The 26,930-nt window shown below is 43.9% G+C and overlaps 1 protein-coding gene across 1 annotated transcript in view; it reads right to left on the reverse strand.

Moving 5' to 3' along the window:
- Positions 1–26,930, reverse strand: part of LOC311233552 (CMP-N-acetylneuraminate-beta-galactosamide-alpha-2,3-sialyltransferase 4-like) — an 81,186-nt gene that overhangs the window by 37,057 nt on the left and 17,199 nt on the right. Inside the window, exons 2-4 of the mRNA XM_084320520.1 lie at positions 11,583–11,661; positions 10,704–10,784; positions 2,155–2,241 (exon numbers count right to left, since the gene is read on the reverse strand). Of these exons, the coding sequence (XP_084176646.1) occupies positions 2,155–2,241; positions 10,704–10,784; positions 11,583–11,661 (247 nt within the window). The remainder of the gene's footprint in view (positions 1–2,154; positions 2,242–10,703; positions 10,785–11,582; positions 11,662–26,930) is intronic.

Raw genomic sequence — 26,930 nt, forward strand, 5'->3', positions numbered from 1 at the left:
TTTATCTCGCCTTCCAGGAAATATCCTAGCCGGAATCCCGTATAACGCTTATATTCACGGCGCTATAAAATGAGAACGTATTGATGAATTCTTTTTTCTTTAAGCCATTTTGAAGGGACGGTTTATGGTCTCAATTGACAATGAGAATGGACAGATAGCAATACTATAAAGTATAGATTTAGCTCTACAAACAGCCCCAAGTCTGTTTACATATGCTGCTCGTCTAGAGTGATATTAGCCGCATCCCAGTGGCCGCCAATGTGTTAAGTATGGACCGGTGTTCCAGAGCAGCATAGATGATATAAGGTGGTAATATACAGAGTAGGGCTTCATAAATATACAGATATGGATTTGTCTGTCAGCCAGTGAGGCCAAACCAACCTTATATAGAATACAGTGGTGGTGAGTGCGGTAGCTATTAGGTGGTTCCCATGCATCTCAAAGGGATTCTAGGATGCAGGTCGACTTACTTCCTCAAGCACAGTGTGGAGTACAGCATAGACCTCTCGTGCGTGTTGTCATTTCGGCATGGGGAAATTATGTTTGACACTAGAGAGTAAATGAGTTTGAATGTGGCCACTAGTGATGTCATCAGGGACACTGACATTGAATTATTGTGTTATGTTAATTACAGCTCAATTAAATAATAATAATAATAATAATAATAATAATATAATAATAATAATAATAATAATAATAATAATAATAATAATAATAATAATAATAATAATAATAATAATAATAATAATAATAATAATAATAATAATAATAATAATAATAATAATAATAATAATAATAATAATAATAATAATAATAATAATAATAAACTGTATTTGTATAGCACCTTTCATAGAGAAATTGCAGTTCAAAGTGCTTCACAGCAGTAAAAAATACAGACATAAGATGAGCATAAAGTGCAGGCATATAAAACATTGGTTACAGGTTAGAGTGTTGGCGATATAGCTAGGTCCCTGTCCATTTAGGGCTTTGTATGTAAGGAGAAGGACCTTGAAGTCAATTCTAAATGTTACAGGAAGCCAGTGTAAAGCAGCTACGACTGGACTAATGTGCTCTCTCTTTTTGGTTTTGGTTAGCAGTCGGCTGCAGAGTTTTGGATGAGCTAAATAAGGTAGCAGTCCCTATAAGAATTGCTATTTTTTCATCCACATCATTTCATTGCTTGAACTGTAATTCAATTGCCACAAGGATTCAATGACCCTGATCACTATAGTGGCCACATTCACATTTTTCACTATATGTTTTGTTTAAATTTTTAATGTTTATAAGCATAGGCTAAACCTTTATTGAAACGTTATTCTCCAGCGACAAGTCACACTATTCAACAATAGGGACACTTTCTGATTATCCATAAAAAATCTGAAAGCTTGAACTTTCATGAATCACTGTATAATGACATATTATGCTATGGATAAGACAGGAAAGCAGCACATTTAGCAGAACCATATGACTGTGGAGATGCTCGTAAAATTGCAGTGAACGCCTTGGTGTTATAAGAGCATCTCTACAGTCATAATCACTCTACAGAATGTTCTGCTCGTCTATCTTTCTCCCCTATGCTATTCTACTTTACTGAGATGTTCTGCTTCTCTATCTTTCTCGACTACATTATTCTACTTTACTGAAAGGTTCTGCTTGTCTATCTTTCTCCACTATGCTATTCTACTTCACTGAAACTTCTCTATCTTTCTCCACTATGGTATTCTACTTTACTGAAACGTCTCCATCTTTCTCCACTATGCTATTCTACTTCACTGAAACTTCTCTATCTTTCTCCACTATGTCATTCTACTTCACTGAAACGTCTTTCTTTCTTGAATTTCCACAAGGGCATTAATAAAGGAACACATTACACTTGATTTGACCCCATGCTGTTCTGAAACTTCTCAGGAAAGTAAGGAAACAGCAGAACCAACGAGCTGGTGACTAACGTTTCCATTAAGATAGAAACTGGGAGAGGAAGTGTGTGTGTGTGTGTGTGTGTGTGTGTGTGCGTGTGTGGTGTGTGTGTGTGTGTGTGTGTGTGTGTGTGTGTGTGTGTGTGTGTGTGTGTGTGTGTGTGTGTGTGTGTGTGTGCGCGCGTGCGTGTGCCCTCCTCCATGTCCCTCATTAAACAGTGTGTCTGCATGAACTTACTTGAAGTGGAGGCTCTCCCACTTCTCAGAAGTGAACCAGCCGTCACACTGTTTGGTGGGAGGAGTGGAGCTGATGACTCCTTCAACACTGCAATCAATCACAAACATGTTGCTGAAAACATGACAAAAGAGACTCCACACCTAGATACAAACATGCACACACACACACACACACACACACACACACACACACACACACACACACACACACACACACACACACACACACACACACACACACACACACACACACACACACACACACACACACACACACACACACACACACACACACACACACACACACACACACACACACACACACACACACACACACACTACTTGTAGCTGTAAATTAAAAGACGATGCTTAGATATGACGTTCATCAATTCAAGTTTTATATGATATGAATGAATGAATGACCTTTATTTATATAGCACCCATTCACAGCACGAATGCACAGGGTGCTTTACACTACAGCTAGTATATAAAAAACGCAAACAAAAATCTGAAATAAATGACAACAACAACAGACAGAAGTTAAAAACAGTGAAACCAAATAAAATAATAGAATAAAAGAATTTAAATAAAATCATCAGTCCCTAATTAAAAACTATAGGAACAGAAAATGGTGCCTATATATGACCAAAGGCCTGTCTAAACATGTGTTTTTAGTTTTTTTTAAAAGCGTTTTCTGAGGGGGCAGTTCGCAGGTCCAGGGGGAGAGCATTCCAGAGCCTTGGTGCCGTCACCTCGAAAGCTCGACCACCCCTTGTTTTTAGCCTGGACCTGGGGACCACCAGGAGGTGCTGATCGGCAGATCTGAGTGAGCGGGTGTTGGTGTAGGGATGGATGAGTTCAGTGATGTAGATAGGTGCCTGACCGTGAAGTGCTCTGAAAGTAAAAGTGAGGACTTTGAAGTGAATTCTATAGTGTACCGGGAGCCAGTGCAGGGATGCCAAAATGGGAGTGATGTGACATGATTTTTTTGACCTTGTGAGTAGCCTGGCTGCAGCATTTTGGACCATTTGTAGTTTGTCTGTGGATGATTTAGTGAGACAGGTGAAAAGTGAGTTGCAGTAGTCAAGCCTAGAGGAAATAAAAGCATGCACGGACAGTTCTAATTCAGAGTGAGATATGATGGTGCGTAGTTTTGCAATATTTCTGAGGTGAAAAAAGCAGGTGCGTGTGAGTGTTTTGACATGTTTGTGTAGGTTCGTGGCCTGGTCAAAGACAACACCCAGGTTTCTCAGATGGGGGCGTATGTTGTCTTTAAGGGACCCCAAGTGAGTGGCCACTCTAGCTGCAGTCTTCTCAGCTGCTACGATCAGCACCTCCGTTTTTGCAGCATTTAACTGGAGGAAGTTACTCCCCATCCAACTCTCAATGCTGAGCAGGCACTCCTGGAGAAGGCTGAGTCTCTCCAACTTATCAATTTTAAAAGAGCAAGCTGTATGTCGTCTGCATAGCAGTGATATTTAATGCCGGTGAATTTATTGATGAGGAGGCCTAAAGGAAGCATATAAATGGCAAAAAGGAGTGGTCCTAGCACCGATCCCTGTGGTACCCCACATGAGAGGGGGGTGGAGTCAGATTTAAAAGGACCCACAGCCACAGAGAACGTTCTCTCCTTTAGGTAAGAGCTAAACCATTTTAGAGCCCTCCCAGAGATGCCCACCCACGCCCTGAGCCTGTCTAAAAGGATGCTGTGGTTGACTGTGTCAAACGCTGCGCTCAGGTCTAACAGGACCAGAACAGAGCATTCGCCAGAGTCAGCGAACATCAAGAGATTATTTGATACTCTGAGAAGAGCAGATTCAGTGGAGTGGAGTTTGCGGAAACCAGATTGGAATTAGTCAGAGATGTTATTTTGTGACATGTGGGTGGTGAGCTGGGCCCCGTTCCCCGTACCTGGATAACTGAGTTAGCCGGATAACTTTCGGGTAAGTCTGACTTAAGCCAGACTTTCCGATTCCCCGTACCTGGATTTTCCAAATCACCATGACAACAGATCCAAAAGTTTGAGCCTGGTCGAAAGCAGAGTTTAAGTTCAAGTTAGCCTGAACCATCGCCACGCCCCCGCAAAAAAGTGACAGCCCGTTTCCTGAAATTATTCCCACAGTCTACGATCTGCATTATACCATTCTGAATTACGTTTTTGTGCTCCATTCTTCCAGAGGGGGCTTTTGAAATGTAAAATAGACCCAAAATGCTGATACTAAATTCACTTTGTCCTAAATAATGCACGTTATATATACCGTGGCGCTCGCTCGGTGCGATGTACACATTATGACGTGGTTATTTTAATTGTAACTGGGATTAAGATGTCTGATGAGATGCGCTGTTTGACGGATTTGAGAAATTGAATGAGCCGTTGACGTCACATTAATGAATGAGGATAAAGAAATAAAACTTCATTCAAAATGAAGAATATTCTAAACACGGGTCTCTCGTTCATTAATGTATAAACAATGAATTTATCCCATCTGGCACAGTGGCGCAGCGGTAGTGCTCAAGCCTGCCAACCCAGCGACCGGTGTTCGAAACCCCGTGTTTCCAATATGATTTTTTTGAATATAATATTAATGATTATACGCCAAAGTAGCCTGGTTTTAAGTTAAAATATTATAAATCTACATGCATTGAGGATGTCATTCTTTATATAGCTCTCAACGTGCACCAAATTGAATTATTCCTATATTGCAAAAAGAAGGAAAAGACTAGGGTTTCGAACCCCGGTCGTCTGCGTGAAAGTCAAAAGAACAACCCGTTAGACCACAGTGGAGATAAGTTAAAGATCGACTATACATCAATCAATGGGTAAGAGAGCCGTATCGTAATTCTGTATAACAGTTTAACTAATTATTTTCGCTAGCAAGATCTCATTTGATTATTCAATCCAGCAGGCAAGTTTAAAGAAATATAATCTGATTGATTGAGGTAATGAGGGACTTAAAATTAGCCTATAGATAACGCATTTAACTTGTCGGCGAGGCGATTGAGCCGTATTGCAATCTGTCAATAAAGTTTTAAATCAATTAATCAATCAATGCCGTTAGAGAATCAGGATCTCTGCCATCGATACGTGCTGGCTTTTCACCTGAAGCGGCCGCGCGCACTTAGCCTGGGTCTCAAGTCTGAATCGAGTTAACGAGACTGAATCCACCTTCGAGGAACAGGAAAATCCCGGCTTCAAACATCGGGTTAACTGAATCTGGATAATGACATCTTGATCGACTTAGTTGAACCAGGTACGAGAAACAGGGCCCTGGTTGGCTACAACCTTTTCTTTTTTTGTGATCAAATTTTTTTTTATTTTCCATTTTTCAAACATGAAACATCACAACTCACAACACAATAATAACAATAATACGTAAAAGACATCCAAAACATAAACTAACCAAAATGATCAGACAATAAATTAGACAGAATATACATTTGCCTACATATCTAGTTCAAATAAGCTGTCACAAAGTATAAGGCTTCCTGAGCCCCCTCCATCCCCAGGCCCGGCAGCTGCGAACCCCAACCCCGAAGGAACCGGAGTCCGGCGCCCCCACGGGCCAAAGCACCACGCCACTTTAATGCTTCAACCCGCAGAGACCCCCCAACCACGGCCCCCCCCAGTCAGAGCCCACGGCCACCAGACCCACAGCCAAAGGGGGTCCCGAAAATATACGGCTACAACCTTTTCTAACACCTTTGATACAAAAGGCAGCTTGGAGATGGGTCTGTAGTTGTTATGGATGGTGGGGTCTAGGTTGGGCTTTTTGAGGAGTGGCTGTATGACTGCCTCCTTAAAATAGATTGGGACAGAACCAGAGGCTAGGGATGAGTTTATAATAGTGACTAGACTGGGGCCAACAGAGCAAAAAACGTCCTTGAACATGGATGTAGGAAGGATGTCTAGGGGGCTCGAGGAGGTATTCATGGAGGTGACTAAAATGGTGAGATCATCCAGAGAGACAGGTGAAAAATTGCTCAGGGATGCTTGAGTGATGGGATGGAGGGGAAGGGGGGATAGAGAAGGAGTGATGTTTGCCATTATATTAGCAACCTTGGTGACAAAAAATGTAAGAAAGCGGTTACAGTCTTCATTTGACAGCACTGGTGTAGGGGGGGGGGGGGCTGACAAGTGTGTTAATGGCAGGGGTGTAAAGTACTTGAGTAATTGTACTTTGTTACAATACTTAAGTACTGTTTTGGGGGATTTGTACTTTACTCGAGTATTATTAGGTTTGTATACTTTGTACTTTTACTCCATTACATTTCAGAGAAAAAAAACATACGTTTTACTCCTTACATTTCAAATGCAGACCTACAAAGTACAAAGTACAAATCTCACAGGTCCAACCATTTTAATTAGTATATTTAAATTGTTTATCTGGCCGAACTAACGTTAACGTTATTAATTCTGCGACCACAGGTAAACAGCCAATCAAATCCCCATCAATGGAAAATGAACCCGCCCATACCCATGCTGATTGGTCCTTGTGCAACACTAGAAAGCGGGGATCTTTGATTAAACACCTGCTATCAGAAGAATAGACAGTCAGATCCGCATTATGCTGTGGTTAATATTGTGATATTATTCAGGGTACTCCAGTATTCTGTCTTTAATATTGTATTCTGTCTTTAATATTGTGATATTATTCAGGGTACTCCAGTATTCTGTCTTTAATATTGTGATATTATTCAGGGTACTCCAGTATTCTGCCTTTAATATTGTGATATTATTCAGGATAATCCAGTATGCTGTGGTTAATATTGTGATATTATTCAGGATACACCATTCTGTTTTTAATATTGTGATATTATTCATGCTGTGATGTGAATGCAGTCGATGTTAGTTTACCTTCAATGGAGAAGTGCATTAAATAATTTTAATGCAAAAAAAGTGTCCTCTGTTCTTTCATTTCAGCATTGTCTAACACAGTGGTTCTCAAACTGTGGTACGCGTACCACTAGTGGTACTTGGTGGTACTGCTGGTGGTACTTGAAAACATTTACAAAAAAGCACATTTTGTATTTTTTATTTTTTTTGCAGTCAGGCCACTGAACTTAGAAGCAGGCCAGGCCAGTGTTTCTGGTTGCGGCGGCGCAATAGTTGGATAACCTAAGTGAGGAACAACCAGGAGATCACTGTGACAGAGAGTAGTGCAGTCTAAACAGTCATAAATCTTTAATTCAACTTCAACCCTGATCATAACCATTTATCTTTTTTGATTTTTTTGTAATGTCAGATAAAAAATGAAATACTCCCACTTTTCTGAAAAGAGTTGGTGTTAAATCTGACATTACAAAAAATCCATCAAAATCTGTGTTGCTGCTAATCATTGACACATGCCTAGCCTGTAATAATCCCCCCATAAAAATTTACTTTGCATTTGATATATTGAAAATATTTTACTTTTTGTGTTTTTTTTAACAATAATTTGTGATGCCATCACACAAACTGGCATTTAAAGGGTAAACATTCAAAAATGTATTGAATATGTTTCTTTTTTTTTTACAATAATTTTTTATGCCCATCACAAACACTGGCATTTAAAGGGTAAACATTCAAAAATCCCTGCACCAGAATGCAGGGAATTAAGTTTTTGTAACAAAATAATTGTGTGTGTGTGTGTGTGTGTGTGTGTGTGTGTGTGTGTGTGTGTGTGTGTGTCAGGCACGTGCACACATAGAGGCCAAGGGGTGCCTGAGCACCTGCCTTTTTGAGCCTCATCAAAAAAGTGCCCTTTTTGAAAAAAAAATAAAAAATGTTTTTTTTTTTTTTTTTTTTTAACTGTTATGCATATAGACTGCCCTTCCAACTGAAAAATGTCAGGATAGAATCAAAATATTAGGTAAAGAGAGAGAGATGCCCCATATTCCATTGCAGTTTGCACGGCCTCCTCAGCATGCCTCTCCGCGGACCTATATATTTTATGCATAGCGTGGGTGGTGATGATGATCATGATAGAAACCGCTGTTGAATGCTGATATTACACTCATTGAGGGACACAAAGAAGTCAAGTCTGATGGGATTTGGGAATCTCAAATACAAATCGAGATTGGAATAAAAAATGCATTTATATTAAACAATACAGAATATACAGCACTTCTTGGGGTCTGTAGGGTAAGCACTTATTCCCTCCCCCCTGAACATTTATGGAGATGTATGGGCCTTTTAAGTCAGTGATAAAAGTGTTCAAGGATAAGTGAGCTCCTGCACTGATTATTATAGTTCAATATTCAATATTTGATCACCAAAACCCCCCAAAAAGCATAAAAAGGGGGCCCCCCGCCCGAAAAGGGCCCTTAAAAATCTCGCTTGCGCGCTAAACGCGCTCGCTTAATATATACACACAAGTGTAGTGCCCTTTTCAGCCTTTGAGCACCTGCCCCTCTAAAGTCCTGTGCACGTCCCTGGTGTGTGTGTGTGTGTGTGTGTGTGTGTGTGTGTGTGTGTGTGTGTGTGTGTGTGTGTGTGTGTGTGTGTGTGTGTGTGTGTGTGTGTGTGTGTGTGTGTGTGTGTGTGTGTGTGTGTGTGTGTGTGTGTGTGTGTGGGGGGGGGGGGGGGGGGTTGTGTCTGTTTGAAGCTTGTCCTTGAATGAAGACGTGATGGTCAAACTGTGTGTGTGTGTGACGTGTCAGATCCTACATCTTCTGGGTGTGCATTGATGCAAACCGTCCAATTAATCTGGTGTTATCACTGAGGCCATGGAATCACTTCTTAATGACAGATGGACACACACACACACACAGAGCTATACACCCACTGCCTCTCTATCTATCACACATTCTCTCACTCCTACACATGCGCTCACACAGCATGGCGACTGGTTTTGAGTTCTTAATTATAGGGACCCACACGCGCGCACACACACACACACACACACACACACACACACACACACACACACACACACACACACACACACACACACACACACACACACACACACACACACACACACACACACACACACACACACACACACACACACACACACACACTGTTTGTTTGAAGCTTGTCCTTGAATGAAGACGTGATGGTCAAACCGTGATGGTCAAATTGTGTGTGTGTGTGTGTGTGTTTGTGTGTGCGTCAGAGAGAGAGAATGACGGACAATTGCTTGCTGTGTGAGAGAGATAGAGAGAGAATTAAGTACATTTGTTTGCTAGTTCTAGTGCTATCCCTTTGTACATTGTGGCTGTGTCTGACAAAAGTTAACAATAAATAATGGTATTAGGAATACATTTTATTGCCTCCTGCGTGAACTGTGCATAGCTGAATAGACTGTATTTTAACGCCGGTCATATGGTGGTACTTGGAGAGCCAGCTACGTTCTCAGGTGGTACTTGGTGTAAAAAGTTTGAGAACCACTGGTCTAACACATTCCATTGTGGGCAGAGTGTATGCTTGGTTTCATTCCAGCCTTGCCTAAACACCAGCTGATGATTTCACTAATTGGCTCACCTCTTCAACTAACTCACCTGGTGCAATGTATAGTTAAAATGAAAACTTGGCCCACGATGGAATGAGTTTGAGACCCCTGGTGTATCCCTTAAAAAAAATTACTTTTACTTTTTAGTACTTAAGTACATTTAAAAGTAGGACTTTTTGACTTTTACTCAAGTGTGTTTTTAGCCAGATACTTTGACTTTTACTTGAGTCAGATTTTGAGACGGTACCCATACTTTCACTTAAGTATAATTTCTGGGTACTTTTTACACCCCTGGTTAATGGTTTTAAATAATACTCTGGGATTGTGCTTGTTGGATGAGATTAAATTACTGAAATAAGCAGCCCTGGCGGACTTTACTGAGTTATTAAACTCAGCCCTCAGCTCTTTGAGATATAGACGATGAACTTCTAAATTAGAGGTTTTCCAGCATCTCTCTGCTCTGCGGCAGTTACGCCTGAGGCCCTGAGCTCACAGATGTTATTGTCAAGCCAGGGGGAGGGGTTCACAGGACGAACGCTGCGTGTTGCTAGGGGCGCTACGTCATCTAAAATGGCCGCACAGTGTGTGTTGAATTTGTGAACCAAAGAATTGACGTCATCAACAGAGGACACCAAAACATTCCTATCATAGCTGGCAAGGAAGCTATTATAGCTGTGCTATTGACAATAAGAGAGCTTTTAACACACTTCACTGGAACAAAGTCATTATCGAAAGATAGGTTAAACAAAATACAACTGTGGTCGGACACCAATAACTCCTCTGTGCTAACATTGCTGACTTTTAACCCGATTGTGAACACAAGGTCTAACGTGTTGCCTTTGCAATGCGTCGGACCGGAGATGTGCTGGGTGAAATGAAACGAGTCCGTAACATTTAAAAAGTCAGTGGCAAAGTCAATCAGAGCTCTTGTTTACATGGATATTAAAGTCTCCAATCAACAGGATCCTGTCCAAGCGAATAATGGAAAGTCACCAAAATCAGCGAGGAATGAGCTATTTTTCCCAGGGGGTCGGTATATCAACACACAGTGGAAGGGGTTTGTGTGCCTAATTTTGTTCACAAGTACCTCGAATGATGAATAAGTTCCAGAACTCACCCTCCGTCCTCCGGAGAAACAGTCCCGGTGGACAACAGCCAGTCCACCCCCTCGGCCCGAGGCGCAGGAGTAAGCACAGTTCTGCGGGCACAGTTCGTTGAGGTGGTTTAAAACATTTACAATACAGCTTTTTATTGTTGTTCCATTTCAGTGAGTGTCATTCACCTCCTTACATAGTGAAATAAGACAATTATAATGTACCATTACTTTTGATGCACCACAGAGATCAACCGGCCCAAGGCCACAGATAATGCAATATTTACAATATAGAGAGTAGACTTTATATTTCAATAAAGTAGTGCAAGGCTACAGTTGCATCACAATAAATATGATCCTCAGACATGTTTCTTTTCCTTTTTAATGTTTAACTTTTTTACTTAAATTCTGATTCCTGAACAAGCACAAGAACAGGAGATAGCTCTATCTATCTATCTATCTATCTATCTATCTATCTATCTATCTATCTATCTATCTATCTATCTATCTATCTATCTATCTATCTATCTATCTATCTATCTATCTATCTATCTATCTATCTATCTATCTATCTATCTATCTATCTATCTATCTATCTATCTATCTATCTATCTATCTATCTATCTATCTATCTATCTATCGATCTATCTATCTAAATAACCCCTTAATTTGAAATTCAATTTTAATCCCATTGTAATATCAGTTGCCCACTCTATACACAGTCCGTCTGGATAACTGTTAGGGGCCCTAGTTTGAAAGTCCAGATGTTACTGGCGACACTGAAAGCTCCCCATGGTCCTGTGCCACATGGTCCTGTTGTTTTTTTTATACTCGTTTTCAGAGTTTAATTGGACTCGCACAAGAACACCACAAGGTGCAGATAACTAATAAAGAAGGACATACCTCTGAATAAAAACAGCACAGTAATAGTAGGACAAACAGAGGAGCAGCAAAGATACCGGCAGAAGTCTGATACACCATCCTGCAAACAGACATGTATAGGATTTTTAGTATGATGCCAAATTAATCACATTATTAGTTCACACTTAGCAGTCAGACTGATTCCCGAGGGGTTAACATTTAGAAGGGTGCATAGGGTTTAGTATAGGCTTAACCTCCAAAATATCCAAATTAGAATGACAGGCTATTCACTAACCCAGAGATGAAAGTAGGTATAATATACATCCGCAACTGAGTACAGGGTGTGTGTGTGTCATACCTGTCAACCATCCCATTTTTCCCGGGATTGTACTGTATTTCAACCTTCCTTCCCGCCAAAATATTTCCCGTATTTTTCTTGTTTTTTATTTCTTTTTAAATGTTTACAAAATGGCTGCAATTCCCCTCCGTGATGACAGGTGGCAGCAGTGTAGATTAGAACGTTAGCACAGGAAGACAGACCGGAAGACGGTTGCGACCCGAAGAAGAAGAAGAACAGCAACCGGATAAAGGAGGGGTTTAGCGCGAAACTGAGTAGCCTCCAGCTGCATCCCCGGAGAATCCGCTCACTGGCAACCTCCGCCAGCCAGAGGACGCGCCTGCCATCCACAGGACGCGCGCTGATTCGCGGAAAGTACGGAAGTAGGCGTGTTCGAGATTGATTTCGGCTCGCCTCGAAAATAGACGAGAGTAGCCGAGTGCAGCCGGGGGAGGAGTCAGAACGTCGAACACTTCAGATTTGACTACAGCCTGCTCGTCTAGTCTCGCATGGCATACGCATTCACGTCACCACCACACAGACATACACACCTGTCCAGCTCATTATAATGCGATGGCGTCGTGCACATTAGATTAGATTCAAATGTACAGCACACCATATAATACTGCTATAGTGGAATATACTATTCATAATCCATAATGTATACCATCTTGTTGCACGCTCCTGGCCACTGCAGCGCCACCCACACACAACACACATAATTCTGTTTTGCATCAATATATATATTAGAGGTGGGCATAGATAATTTGTTTTAATCTAGATTAATCTATCTGCAATCCTGGATTTAATCTAGATTAAAATGGCTCAAAAATAAAATAAAAAAGGCATTCAAAATATGTGTGTTCTACCCAAATAATGACCAGAAGTAAGTCCTTACTTTTTCTTTCCTCCTTATGTTTCTCAGGCCAGGTGGCCCATTACACCATGAGCCCATCTCCCGTTTCCAAAATGCATTACAGACTGTTTGAAAAAGCTGTTTTGCTATGATAATTGGTAATGAAATATCAAAATAATGTTCAATATGATGTACTTGTGTTTAATAAGTTGTTTTATTCAGAAGTTAACACAAATAAATAATATTACCAGTACAGTACAGTATCTAGCACACTCTCAGGAGCAAAACAGAAAGAAGCATTTCAAACTTGAACTATGGAGTTGCTCAGTGGCCAATGGTGTCAACTGTGGTTGTACTGGGCAGCTCCCAGGTGTGAATGGAACTGTGTGAATGTGAAGCAGGGCGTTCCTGAAAAAGAGCATCTGTGCTCAGCGAACCTACCCTGGGTAAATAAAGGTAAAAAAAAAAAAAAATGTAAAAAAAGAAAGAAAAAGAATTACGGCCCAGCTCTAATATATATACAGTATTGAGGCAAAACAGACGACGTGTGTGTGTGTGTGTGTGTGTGTGTGTGTGTGTGTGTGTGTGTGTGTGTATGTGTGTGTGTGTGTGTGTGTGTGTGTGTGTGTGTGTGTGTGTGTGTGTGTGTGTATGTGTGTGTGTATGTGTGCGGGATACAGTATCAGATCAGCTGCTGCATCGTTAATGAACTATAGATTTATATGGAATTCGTTAATCTATCTAGCGATTGGGTTAACTGAGAGCCAGATTGCTTAGAGGAGTATTGTATAGAGCGGTAATGCTCAGATTGCTCATTGAGTCATGACTCATGACTATAAATGCAAAACGGAGATGGGACGTGCGCTCGCACACGCACGCACACAGCCACTTTACGTTTATAGCTGATTTTAGAATGGCTCTTCAGCATGAAGTTAAATCAACTATCCAGTTCGTTTTATAGTGTAATTTGGCTACTTGAGAGAGTGAGAGAGAGAGAGATTCATGTTACGCGCAACTTGCGGAGTACGCACTGAGTCTGTTCAATATGAATTGAAAATGGGGGACCCTGATGTAAACAAGACAAACGTCTTTCTCTGGTCTGCATCCCCTTAACAATTGTGTATTGAGCCATACTGTATTGTACCCATTCTGCAATCTGTTAAATAAAGTTTTCATTCATTCATTCAGTCTCAGAATGGATTTGGTAGAGAGAGAGAGAAAAAATTGTCATTCTTATGTTGTGGCATTTTACAAGTAATCTGTGGCATCACTGATTGTAATGAACCAAAGGAGAATATCAATTCTATTTTTTTTATGTCATCTTTGACGGTGAATAACACCATGCTAAAAAATACCCATTCTGCAATCTATTAATAAAGTTTTCAATCAATTCCAGGCCGCGACCCTCTCTCCAACCGTATTGTACCCATTCTGCAATCTGTTAATAAAGTTTTCAATCAATCACTCTCTACAACCGCACGTCTCAATTCCAGGCCGCGACCCTCTCTCCAACCGTATTGTACCCATTCTGCAATCTGTTAATAAAGTTTTCAATCAATCACTCTCTACAACCGCACGTTTCAACCGTGCTTGGTCAAGGGGGCGGGGCGTACTTCGAGATACTTCCGTACTTTCCGCGAATCAGCGCGCGTCCTGTGGCTGGCAGGCGCGTCCTGTGGCTGGCGGAAGTTGCCAGTGAGCGGATTCTCCGGGGGATGCAGCTGGACACTATTGGCGAAACTAGTTTTACGGAGGCCGGCCACCATAATTGGGGCATTTACCGCCACCAAAATGCAGAGCAATACCGGCAAAGTGGGGTTGTTCCCGGAGAGCTCACTCTCTGCCGTGGTTTCTCAGTGTATAATGTATGGTGCTCTCCGTCAACATGCGAGTAGGGTGAGACAAGACCATTCTTTAGTCCAAATAATACCCTACTTTATACTATATTATTGTTCAAGTTCAAGTTTCTTTATTAGTTGTCATACAGAAGTACAGAATACTTTTATACAAAATGCTTCTTTCTGTTACGCTCCAGACTGTGCTAGACAAAAATAGATAAGTAAAATAAACTAAAATAAGTATAGCAAGTATAAAATAGAAGTCACGTACGTAGGCACAAGTGTTCAGTATGTACATATCTACAATGTTCAATGCAGAGTAGAAGTAACTGAGTTACCATACAATATACTATACAATATACTAATATACAATATACTATATAGTGCAAAGCAGAAATGGGATGAGGTACAATTTAGGTACAATTTACAGTAAGGTGTAATGAGGTATGGGTTGTAGTGCAAATTATTTACCAATAAATATAAAGTGTGTTTAGGTGTTCTAAAGTGTGTAAAGTGGGTGCTGCAGTGAGTTGTTTGTTTAAAGTGAGTGTGTGCGTGTGGATGTATGTGCTGTGAGTGCATTTGATGGTTGTTACATAGTGTTATTGTTCGTTGAGCATCCTGATGGCCTGGGGATAGAAGCTTCTTCTGAGTCTTTCTGTGCTTGCCATGAGACTCCGGTATCGCTTGCCTGACCGCAGCAGTTCAAAGAGGCAGTTGTTTGGGTGGCTGGAGTCTTTGATAATTCTCTTAGCCTTACCTATGCACCGCTTGTTGTAAATGTTCTGGAGAGTGGGAAGCCCCCCTCCAATTGTGTGTTCGGCTGAACGGGCCACTCTCTGTAGTCTGCTACGGTCTTGTGCAGTGCTATTCCCAAACCAGGAGGTGATATTGCCAGTCAGGATGCTCTCTATTGTACATGAGTAGAAGTTCTTAAGGATCTTCTGACTGACTTGGAACTTCCTTAGGCGCCTGAGGAAGTAGAGGCGTTGTCGTGCCTTCTTCACAACACTGTCATTCGTTTAATGTAAAGTCAGTCTTACATTGGCACTGCTTTAACGTTGCATTTACCCACAATCCATTGCTGTATTAGACTGTGCCAGTATAACTTTTGTAAAGTAATGAAGAGCAAATGTAAAGTTAATCAATACACAATGAAACAATATCTTTATCTATATCACATGTCAAAACTACTTTAATAAAAGAAGATTTCCGTTTTTCATTTCTACTCATTCATCCAAAACAAGACAGCAATTCTACTTCTGCATGCACCGGGAGAATTGAGCTCATAGCACAGATTTGGAGTTGATAGAATGGACATTGCTGTTCTTAGGAAATGTTGCACATGGTGGAAATAATGGAAATTAACATTTTTAACATTAACATTTTGTGTATGTTTAATGTTGATACATTGAGGCATGGTAGAATTTCACTTTATATTACAGCAGTATCCGTTTTTAACATTACAATTAGTGTCTGACACTATCGACACATGTTAAAAGTCAAAGTCAACTTTGTCATTTTCCAATTTGTGCAAGACATACAGAAGAATTCAATTACGTGCCCCCCTTCCCACGGTGTATATAGAAAGAGACAATAAACACAAAAGTAACATAGGACACAATATACAACACACAAGACTATGTACAATATAAACAGTGCCTACAATTAAATTAATTAATGAATTAAATAAGAGGTAAAAGAGAACTTAGTGTAAATATTCTTTAATTTGTGTCAACGTTATAAAAATCCTATTGTATTCAACAAATTAATTATGATACACCACAATGTGCCCTTTCTATCTATTCTAAATCTATGGCCTCGCGATTCCACGGCTGCGCAGTGCAGACAATATATATAATATACATACGAGGGGGAGGAGACTACATTGGGAGGGGGCGGGGCCGGGGGGAAGGGGGCGGGGTGAAATATCCAGTTTTTTCAAATCCCAATGTTGACAGCTATGGTGTGTGTGTGTGTGTGTGTGTGTGTGTGTGTGTGTGTGTGTGCACGCCCGCACTTAACCCTTTCACTACTACACTACAAAGGGTTAACACGTGCACTACCACACTACAGAAGGTTAACCCTTTCACTACCACAATACAAAGGGTTAACCTTTCACTACCACACTAACCGCCTGCAGTGTTGTAGTGAAAGGGTTAACCTGTGTGGTAGTGAAAGGGTTAACAAGCATCCTTATCCTCGCTTTGCCGAAATTTCTGACCTCAAGTAATTTACTCCTCATCCAGCTTTCGGTTCCTCAAATGAATGTTTACGCTTCTCTTCACCAATCCCTTGACATGACTGTATTTCTCCATTCTGGCTTCCAGTAATTTTGGTTCACTCTCAAGACACCTGCCTTTTGAGGTGAAATGTGAGTTTTATAGATGTTTAAAATGAATCACGATCTCGCAGAGTGAATGATTGCCATGGTAACTAAGGACTCTGCAGTAGAAACCACTGGATGGCAGCATGTGTAGGGGGTCAGGTCTTGTTAGTCTTGTTAGTTGCCGTTATCAAGATGGCGGCAGAATGAACTTATCTTATCTTTAGACAGGCTTTCCTAACACTACACAATGTCCCCCCCCTCCCGCCCCTGGAACGACTGCATACATTTTTTAAGTATGAGTGGGGCCTAGTGGGAATCAAACCCCTAACCCTGACAGAGAGTGCACTCTACCCAATGAGCTACACTGGACCACATTGCAAGATTCAGTTGCCATGAACTGGGGGGCGACAGTGACTCAGGAGGTATAGAGGTTGTGTCGTAATCAGAAGGTTCCCTGTTCGATTCCGGCTCATCCGCATGTCAATGTGTCCTTGAGCAAGACACTTGACCCCTAACTGCTCCCGATGAGCAGGTTAAACACCGTACATGGTCTCCTCTGCCGTCGGTGTGTGAATGTGTGAGTGAACGGGTGAATGTTCTGTCTGTGCTTGATTATGCGAACGGAAGTGTGTTAACGGAAGGTGAACGCTCATAGTTCCTGTGTGAACTGTGCCGTGCAGATTGTCACATGACCTGAGCTCTGCTCCTGCACTCTACTGCATTTTAATCTACACCACATTCAGCTCCAGACAGGCTTTGTGATTGGAGAGACATTCCATAACAGCTCTTCATAACCAGGAAAGATTAACCAGAAAGAAACTATACAATTGTCTTTAGATACAGTCGGTGCAAAACTCTAAACCCAACTAAGATTTTGAATGGAAAGCTGATATGGCAGTCACAAACGGATTTACATTAGTCATTTATCTAACGCTTTTATCCAAAGCAACTTACATGTTCTGTACAACAGGTCAGCAGTCTTGAGTGCATACTGTAGTAGTAAAGACATATTAGCATAGTAGGTAGTAAGATAGGCAGAGTGCATTATAGTAAAAGACAGTACGAAGGTTCGGATTACATTTTTTTCCTTCTTCATGATTGAAGAAGTGTGTTTTTAGTCGACGGTGGACAATTGGGCAGGATTTGGCTGTTCTGACTGTGGTGGGAAGTTCGTTCCATCATTGTGGAGCGAGGACTGAGAATAGCCTGCTTCTCTTTGATGACCCCCCCAGAGATAGGAGTGGGTCTGAGGCGGCCAGAAGATACAGAGCCTAGGGTGTGTAGTTAGAGACCATTGACCGGAGGTAGGAGGGAGCCGTTCCCCTCGCGGCACGGTATGCCAGGTCAAGGACCTTGAAGCTGATTCTTGCGGCAATGGGAAGGCAGTGCAGCTCTCTGAGAAGTGTCTGAATTTTGTGTTCAGACAGAATGAACAAAGCTCACCAGCATCTCTAGATCTGATCTACTCATGTCGAAAGAAAGACCTCCAAAAGCAAACCCATTATGTTTCATTACAGAATTCAATCAGTCACCAACAATTGCACAATATCATCATCCGAACACTGGCATATTTTGCGAGCTGAACCTACGATTGGTGAACTGATTAAAACCCCTCCCCTCCTACCACCAATGACAGTGTTGTTCACACCTTCCAATCAAACATGACATAACGCTTTTGGACTGAATTAAAGGACAGTGGCAGATGCGGCCAGTGAAATAACATAACAAAAGTTCTTCTCGAAAAACGTTTTGCATTAAAGGGGAACAATCTTACTATTTTTTTCACTATTTGGGCAATTTTACACAATTCCTGTGAGTCTATGGAACACATCTGTACGTTTTTTTTCAAAAAAAATCATTGTTTTGTATTTCTAATCAAGTACTCTAGAGCAGCATTTTCTGCACTTCCAGATTCCAAGCTGTTTTTGGCTGGGCTCCGCCCATACTCGCAATGCGCTTTGAGTGACAGTCACCCACAGTCTGCACTGGCAGATAACTTTGGGGGGAGAGAGAGATAGATGGACTAATTAATTTCGCCGTGGGGGGGGGGCATAATCCCACGGGACAATGCATTGGTAACTTGTTTCAAATGACAATATATACCCCCGTGAATATTATTGCACGGATCGGAATACGTGTGGGAGCGTGCGCTATGATATTTTGCAACAGGTTGACGTGATGCGAGTGCTGATACGAGAGAGAGCGAGAGAGAGAACGAGCAAGCGAGAGAGAGAGGGAGAGATAGAGAGGGAGAGGGAGACAGATAGAGAGAGGGAGAGAGAGAGGAGATCGCTCCGAGAGCGAGCGTGTGTTTCCCCCCACACACGTGAGTGTGTGTAAATGCTCCAAGATGAGTCACACCGTATGAGAGCCTCTCTCTCCCTCTCTCTATCTGTCTGTCTCTCCCTCTCTCTTTTTCTCTCTTTTGAGGAAGTGACAGGGAAACCGCTTTCGCATTATTTCCACTCACTCCGTTGTTGAGCGAATTGTTGATTGTGGGCGGTGGCTACAACCACAGAGGGGGCTGAGATATGTAGATCAGCAGCACCTACTTACGTCAGGGAGCGAGTCAATTCTGAATGGCTTGGTTCAGTGGGGGAGGTTCTTGTCTGAGCTGAACTGAAGAAACGGGAGTAGCTAGAGATTTCACATCTAGTCAGTGTTGGTACAACCCCACATTGCTAGACAACAATGCAAACCACAGGAAAAGGCCATTTATAAGATAGTTCCCCTTTAAAGCGCTTTGAGATGCCTAATGTAAGGCGCTATATAAAATAAAATAAATTTATTATTATTATTATTATTATTAAACAGTTATGTAACACAACCTCTGCAGTGTACAGACTGACCTGCCCTTGTGGAAAGCATAAGTGGGCGAGACATAACGTTGTCTGATGAAAATAGTGTCTGAACACAAAACAGCTATACCCACAGGTAACATGCATATGGGGACCTTTACCATCCACGTGAGGAGTTGGTTATATTTACTGTATGCATTGAGGGACTGCATTGAGTCACATGTGATTCAACCACTATGAAGCCCTATATAGATCACATGACACTACTACTACCTTCAGGCTCTGATGAAGGCTGACTAGGCTGACACCATTTGTATCCACAACATGCCCCAAAGTAGCCTGCCTAGTAGTGTAATCATGTCTATTATTGATATATACAACCTACAAACATTTAGGCCTAGTAAGAAAACAAATATTCTGAAAGAAAATGAGGTTACATGAAAAACTATCCTCAACTTTTAACCATGCACACTTTCTCTAAACGGACATCCAAGAACCATACGTGCAGCTCTGTTCTGCACAAGTTGAAGCTTGTGCAAATCTGGCACTAGACCAGACTAGACTAAATTGGCACTAGACCTGACAACAGAACAACGGTGGAGATGGGACAGAACAAGCGCCTGTGTAACCTGTTTAATAGAATGCTTACTCAAAAAATAGGCACGCCTCTTAATTACTGACATTGCCCTCACCATCTTAAATAGGACATTATCAATATGTCTAGTCCAGGACAGCTGATCGTCTAGGGCATAGGTGTCAAACTCAAGGCCCGCGGGCCAAATGTGGCCCGCCACGTCATTTGATGTGGCCCCCAAGAGCTCTGGTAAAAAAATTATAAAAAGAAAAAAAAAATTATTTATTCTTTTTACATTAATCTTGGGTTAAAAAATAGCGGCGTTAAAAGAATTGTGGGTTAATGCGTTAATAAAGCTTTAACTTTGACAGCCTTAGTTATTACACATTCTTACATATACATGTATGTTTAACATCTGAGGTATTGATGAAATAACAAAGGAAAAAAGCCAAAAGCACTTACTCCTCAGACATTCTTTGACAATTTTACAGCCCAAAATACAAAAAAGATCCAGGCGGAATAGGTAACAAAGGGTTGAAGAAATATTGTCTGAACTGTCAGATGCAAACTGGCTGTGTGACATAACCGAGCATCTCGCTCAATTGAATAAGAAGCTGTAGGGACGCAAACAAGTCCCACCCAAAACTTGACCAATATAGCTGTGAACTGAGACAACCCTTATTTTGTTATTTTTTAGTACAGTTACAGTTGTGTGTTCATGCAGACACATAATAGCAATTTCATTACGAATTGAAAATGGGGGACCCTGATGTAAACAAGACGAAAGTCTTTCTCTGGTCTGCATCCCCTTAACAATTGTGTGTATTGAGCTGTACTGTACTGTACCTGTTGTGAAGGGCCAGATTAAACCGAATATATATATTTATTTATATATATATATTTAATTGTATTTGTATATTCTCTAATATTCCCTGATATCCCTTGTATATTCCTTGTACAATATGCATTGAATATCCATTCTAGCCTACTGAACATCCCATAATAGTCTCCATTCTACTATTGGTCGAGACCTTGGTGCCAGGCTGCCATACCCCTCAGACCCAGTTCAAACGTACCGCTCCACATGTACGAACAAGTCCTAGTTCCGCGTAGGAATCTGGCTACCGCACCACTAATGGGACTATTTGTTCATAGTGCGTATATATACTGCGCTACTAAAGTAGGACTTTCTTTTCAGTCCAGTTTCTTACCCTCCAATAGAGTCACAGACGTAAAGCCTCCCCGCGACGCCACGTGTGGGAGTAAGGCCAAGTTCGCCTACCATCGGTATTGAGACATCGTGTATATTAATATTTGAATAGTCATATTTGGCACTATATCGTCGAGTTGGACGTAGTCTATTAAGCTAATAATAGTCTGTTAATATATAGTGCTTCGTGCGGTGAGAATACTACCGTAGTCAGTACCCCATCGTTTCGGGCAGAGAACTGGCTGCTTATCCAGGGTGGTTGACCCCACGTGAAGCTGCACCCGAGGAGCCCCAGAGCCGACGAGCGAGTGGACCTGTATACCGGATTATTCTACCGACGACAGCCCGCCTTCCCAGGCACGGATTATGCTTTGTATACTTTGATTATTCCATGGATAAAGACCCCCGACACTGCCGTGTGTTGGAACCCCCCCCCCCTGGAGAGGACGCAAGGTGAGGAGACGCTCTGCAAGACGAGGTCGCTTCACGTCTCTCCTCCGTGGACCGGATGACGCCGGCCCACAAAGAGTCCACCTGCTTTCATCTGTGGTCCAAGGATCGCCGGCGCATTGAACGGCACTACAGTGGGTTCACCTGGGATACCCTTGGCCGGATGAGGCAGCCGGATTCTACCCCCCCCCCCCCTCCTACTCCTGTCGGCTTACAAGCGACCGGATTAACCCCCCCTAGTGTGTCCAGTATATAATCATTAAAGTATCATTGCTGTTATTCCTTAAACTATTCCAGGTCGTATATGTACCACCTGCGCCTTCAGAGATTGGACATTCTCTATTGATATACCGACGAATACTCTTGCCATAAAAGTGCATACTAATTTCCATTCATAAATGTGATTGATTTGATTAAGTGCTTGCTCTACACACCATCGCTGTGTAGAAATAAAGACCTATTTCTAATTCGTACATTTGTGTTGGATCCGTTTCATCTACGTGACAGTGTTCATCATAATATATTTATGCCGTGTACTGGGTGGCCGAATATTAAGTACAAAGGTAGTGGTAGTAAGTATCATATCTAGTAATACAGTCAGGGAATTGTACCCCTCAGTTACAATTGGTCCTTCGAGCCGGATGGTAATCAGTGTAATATTAATATAGTGTTATTAATATTGAAATGGCCTATGATGAACACTCCACGAAACGATCCTCCTAACCAACGCCCGCAGCGCGAACGACGGCTCCCTCAGTACTTAGAGGCCTACGCTGTCAGTCAACAACCTAGTCTTCTACTAACAGTAAACGCGGTAAAACTAGAAAGTAAAAGTATGTCTAACCCCAACGCCCAGACTACCCCGACCATAGAGGCCCCTACGGGCTCTAATGTAACTGACCAAGTTCACGGTGGGGACCAGTGGGAACCAGACATGACTTCACACCCCGCCAGTACTGAAGAAGTAGTCCCCGATGAGTCCCGGGAGGAATACAACGCTACCGAGAGAGAACTCGGCACGGAAGAAGACGGGGAGAGCACCGTGGAGATAGAGCTCCAAGGCTCCGCAAGGAGTACCCCGAGGGAAGGCTCCCCTATACAACCGCCTTCTCCCAGCGAGGCAGAGAGGACCCTACAGCAGGCCTTCCTCATCAGCCTGAACGCCGCTGCTGAACGCGACCGACTGCAGATCCAGCAGCGGAGCGAAGAAGAGCATATACGTCTAGAACTAAGACGCATTCAGAGAGAAGAGAATGTGGCCCGAGACCGAGCAGACAGCCAGCGAGCAGCTGCTGGTGCTCTACGGGACGCAGAGCGCGACAGACAGCAAGCGCAACTAATAGAACAGCTGATCAGACGGACAACACCCTCTCCCTCCGCCAGAGGCTCCAGGAACTCGTCTAGACACACCTCCAGGGCGGCATCCCCTAGCCGAGTAAACAACCCTGAACTTGACCAACAGACGAGGTCTATACCCCCCACAGACCACCTCCCCCCACCGGTCCAAGCGAGACCTAGCAACCGGGAAGGAGCAGCATATCCTGTGGAGAGGCTAAACCAGAGACTACAAGCACTGGATGACCTAACTGAAGACGAAGAGGAAGAGGAGGAGAACCACGCCCGACGACAGCACAGTACTCTACCGGACCAGGAGGTCCGGTACAGCCCAGGCTATACTCCCGCGGAGCTGCGCTACAGACCCCCGACTCTATACCCGGGTGAGCACGACGCACGACCCGCACCGAGGAACAGCACCTGGACAAGCGGGCCATGGTACACTGCCAGTACCAGCCCATACCAAGGAGCGGGAGGAGACTCGCCTAGGAGGCCTCTCCCCCAACGCTCGCCGATGTATCCACAGTCAGCGTCATACATTGGCCCGCCTATGGTACCCGACTTCACCCAAGAGAACCGGGCCCAGTATACGGAACTCCGCATGTGTCTGGAGACCATGTTGGTGGATGTATTGGATGAACGCCATAAATACGCCATCCTACTGAAGCACTTAAAGGTGCCCCGCGCACATAATATAGCGCTCGCCTACGCGACTTCCACCACCCCATACACAGCAGCGCTGGTAGCATTGGACCAGAGGTATGGGCGCATATGGGATTACGTGATCCAGGAGATCCGACACATCGACCGCTTACCCCCAGCAATAGACAATCGAGCACTGGACGACCTGTCCATCAGAGTGCAGTCCCTGGTAGGGATGTTGGGAGCGCAGAGAGAGAAGGGGAGGCATGAACTTTACGCCAACTCAAATGTGGAAAGGATCTTGGAGAAGCTGCCGCCCGCTCGACAGGAGCGTTTTAGGCGACAGAGGGACCACCGAGACCCGAATGGCCCGGAACCGAACCTCCTCGATCTAGCAGACTTCCTGGCGAGAGAAGTCAGCAGCCTACGGCTAGATACATTCGGACGGAGCACCCCTGGCTCCAGAGAAGGAACCAGACGACTAAATGATGGAAGAAGATCGGTGACTGTGATGCACCAATCGGAGTCAGTACCGAGCAGCAGGAGCCACAGTACCCCCTCCAGAACGGAGAAGTGGAAGATAGTGTGCCCCTACTGTGAGAAAGAACACTGGCTAGCGCAATGTGACTCCTTCCCCAAGCTGAACGCGGAGGAAGCAAGTCAATGGATAAAGTCCAACAAGCGCTGTTTTCGCTGTGCGCGCTCACACATGGCAGCCGAATGCCGCTTAAAGAAAAGGTGCACCAAGTGCGATGGAGCCCATCTGGACATACTTCACGACAGTAACAGACGGCGCCCTTCACCCGCACCATCCAGCAGCAAAGCGAGCGTCATGTACATCGATCCCGCCAGCAGCAGTGGAGCCCGAGTACTCCTAAAAGTAGTGCGTGTGACACTAAGCTACCAGAATAAAGTCCTGGACACTTACGCCGTCCTCGATGACGGGTCAGAGAAGACCCTTCTGCTCGCCTCCGCTGCGGCCCAGCTAGGGCTGCGGGGAAGCGAAACCCAAATGACAATTCGGACAATAAGACGAGATTTGAAGACGATAAAGGGCGAGAATGTCTCATTCTCTATCGCAGCAAGCGGCCAGCCTGAGCGACGGTACCAGATTACAGACGCTTTCACCAGCCAAGAAATAGGACTGTTGCGGTACACATACCCCGTCGCCAAGCTGATGGAGAAATATGCACATCTGCGCAAGTTACCGATCCCGCTCATAGACAATGCTATGCCGACCCTGTTGATAGGCTCCGACCATGCAGACCTCATTGTCCCGATAGACCGGGTTCATACCGGACCCCGAGGCTGTCCTGCAGCAGTCGAGACCCGTTTGGGATGGACTCTCCAAGGCCCGCTCGCCAAATCTCTCAACCGAAGTACAGCCACTAGATGTCTCCACTCCCGAGTCACAGAGGGAGAAACCGCACTCCTGCAACACGTAGAGCGGCTATGGACCTTGGAACAAATGCCCTTTAAGAACGGAAAGAAAGACATTCGCTCTAAAGATGACATTTACGCCATTCACCTCCTCGAGACAGGGACCAAGAGAGTCCCGGTCAACGGCGTGTTGAGATACGCCACGCCACTCCTGCGGCGAGAAGGAATGCCTACTTTCCACGCCAAGACAGACGCCACAGAACGGTACCTGCTGAACACGGAGCGGCGCTTAGCCAAGAACCCCGCCCAAGAGAGTGTATACCGCGCTGAGATTGAGAAGCTCATCACAGCGGGACACGTCACAAAGATGGACATTAAAGAGGCTGACCAGACCACTGAATCGTGGTACGTGCCTCACCACAAGGTCCATCACAACGGTAAAGACCGCATAGTATTTAACTGCAGCTACCAGATCGGATCCCAAAATCTGAATAAAGAGTTACTGCCCGGTCCCACACTCGGCCCCTCCCTACTCGGCGTTCTACTCCGCTTCCGCCAGGAAAAGGTGGCCATCAGCGGGGACATTAAAGGAATGTTCCTGCAGGTGAGACTAGTAGAGGCGGACAAGCCCCTGTTACGGTTCCTATGGAGAGAGAAGCCAGGAGATGAGCACCCAGCCATCTACCAATGGGAAGTCCTCCCCTTCGGAACGACGTGCAGCCCCTGCTGTGCTACATTTGCACTACAGAAACATGTAGCAGAGGACCCAGCAGCGGACGAAGAGGTCCGACACAGCGTAAAGAACAGCTTCTACGTAGACAACTGTCTACAAAGCCTTTCAACCCAGGAAGAAGCCGAGGCTCTCCTGATTAAACTCCGCGCCTCATTGATCAAAGGCGGCTTTGATCTCAGGCAGTGGGCCAGCAGCGATCCGCAAGTACTGCGCAGCCTCTCCTCCGAGGACAAGGCAGCCAGCAGCGAGACCTGGATGGCTACAATCCCGGGAGAAGCCCAGGAGATGACCCTGGGATTGGTGTGGCGATTCAAAGCAGATTCGCTTCACTACAGACACAAGCCCCTGACTACGGACCAGGGAAGGCCGGCGGCGGCGCCGACCACCAGACGGAGTGTGTACACAACACTCGCCCGACAATATGACCCGCTAGGATGTATTCTACCGTACACCACCAGGGCAAAAATGATTGTACGAGCATTGTGGGACAAGGACCAGGGCTGGGACGACCCCATTCCCGCACACCTTGCATCCACCTGGAGAGAGTGGGAGATGGAGCTCCACTCACTCCCAGGCGTTAATATGCGCCGAAGCTACTTCCCACCCACGGTGAGGCCAGAGACATGTAAAATGGACTTACACGTCTTCAGTGACGCCTCAGAGGTCGCATACGGATCAGTAGCCTACTTGCGGGCCCAAGAGAAGGGGGGAGAGATCTACACAGCATTTGTCCTCGCCCGCTCGAGAATAGCCCCACGCAAGCAACAATCTATCCCACGTCTAGAGCTCTGCGCAGCCCTAGCCGGAGCGCACCTAGCCACGCTCATCCAACGTGAGCTCACCATACCGGTGTCTAGAACAATCCTGTGGTCAGATTCCACGACGGTACTCGCCTGGATCAAATCGGA

Source organism: Notolepis coatsorum (genome assembly GCF_963971535.1).
Source record: "Notolepis coatsorum genome assembly, chromosome: 8".
NCBI lineage: Eukaryota > Metazoa > Chordata > Actinopteri > Aulopiformes > Paralepididae > Notolepis > Notolepis coatsorum.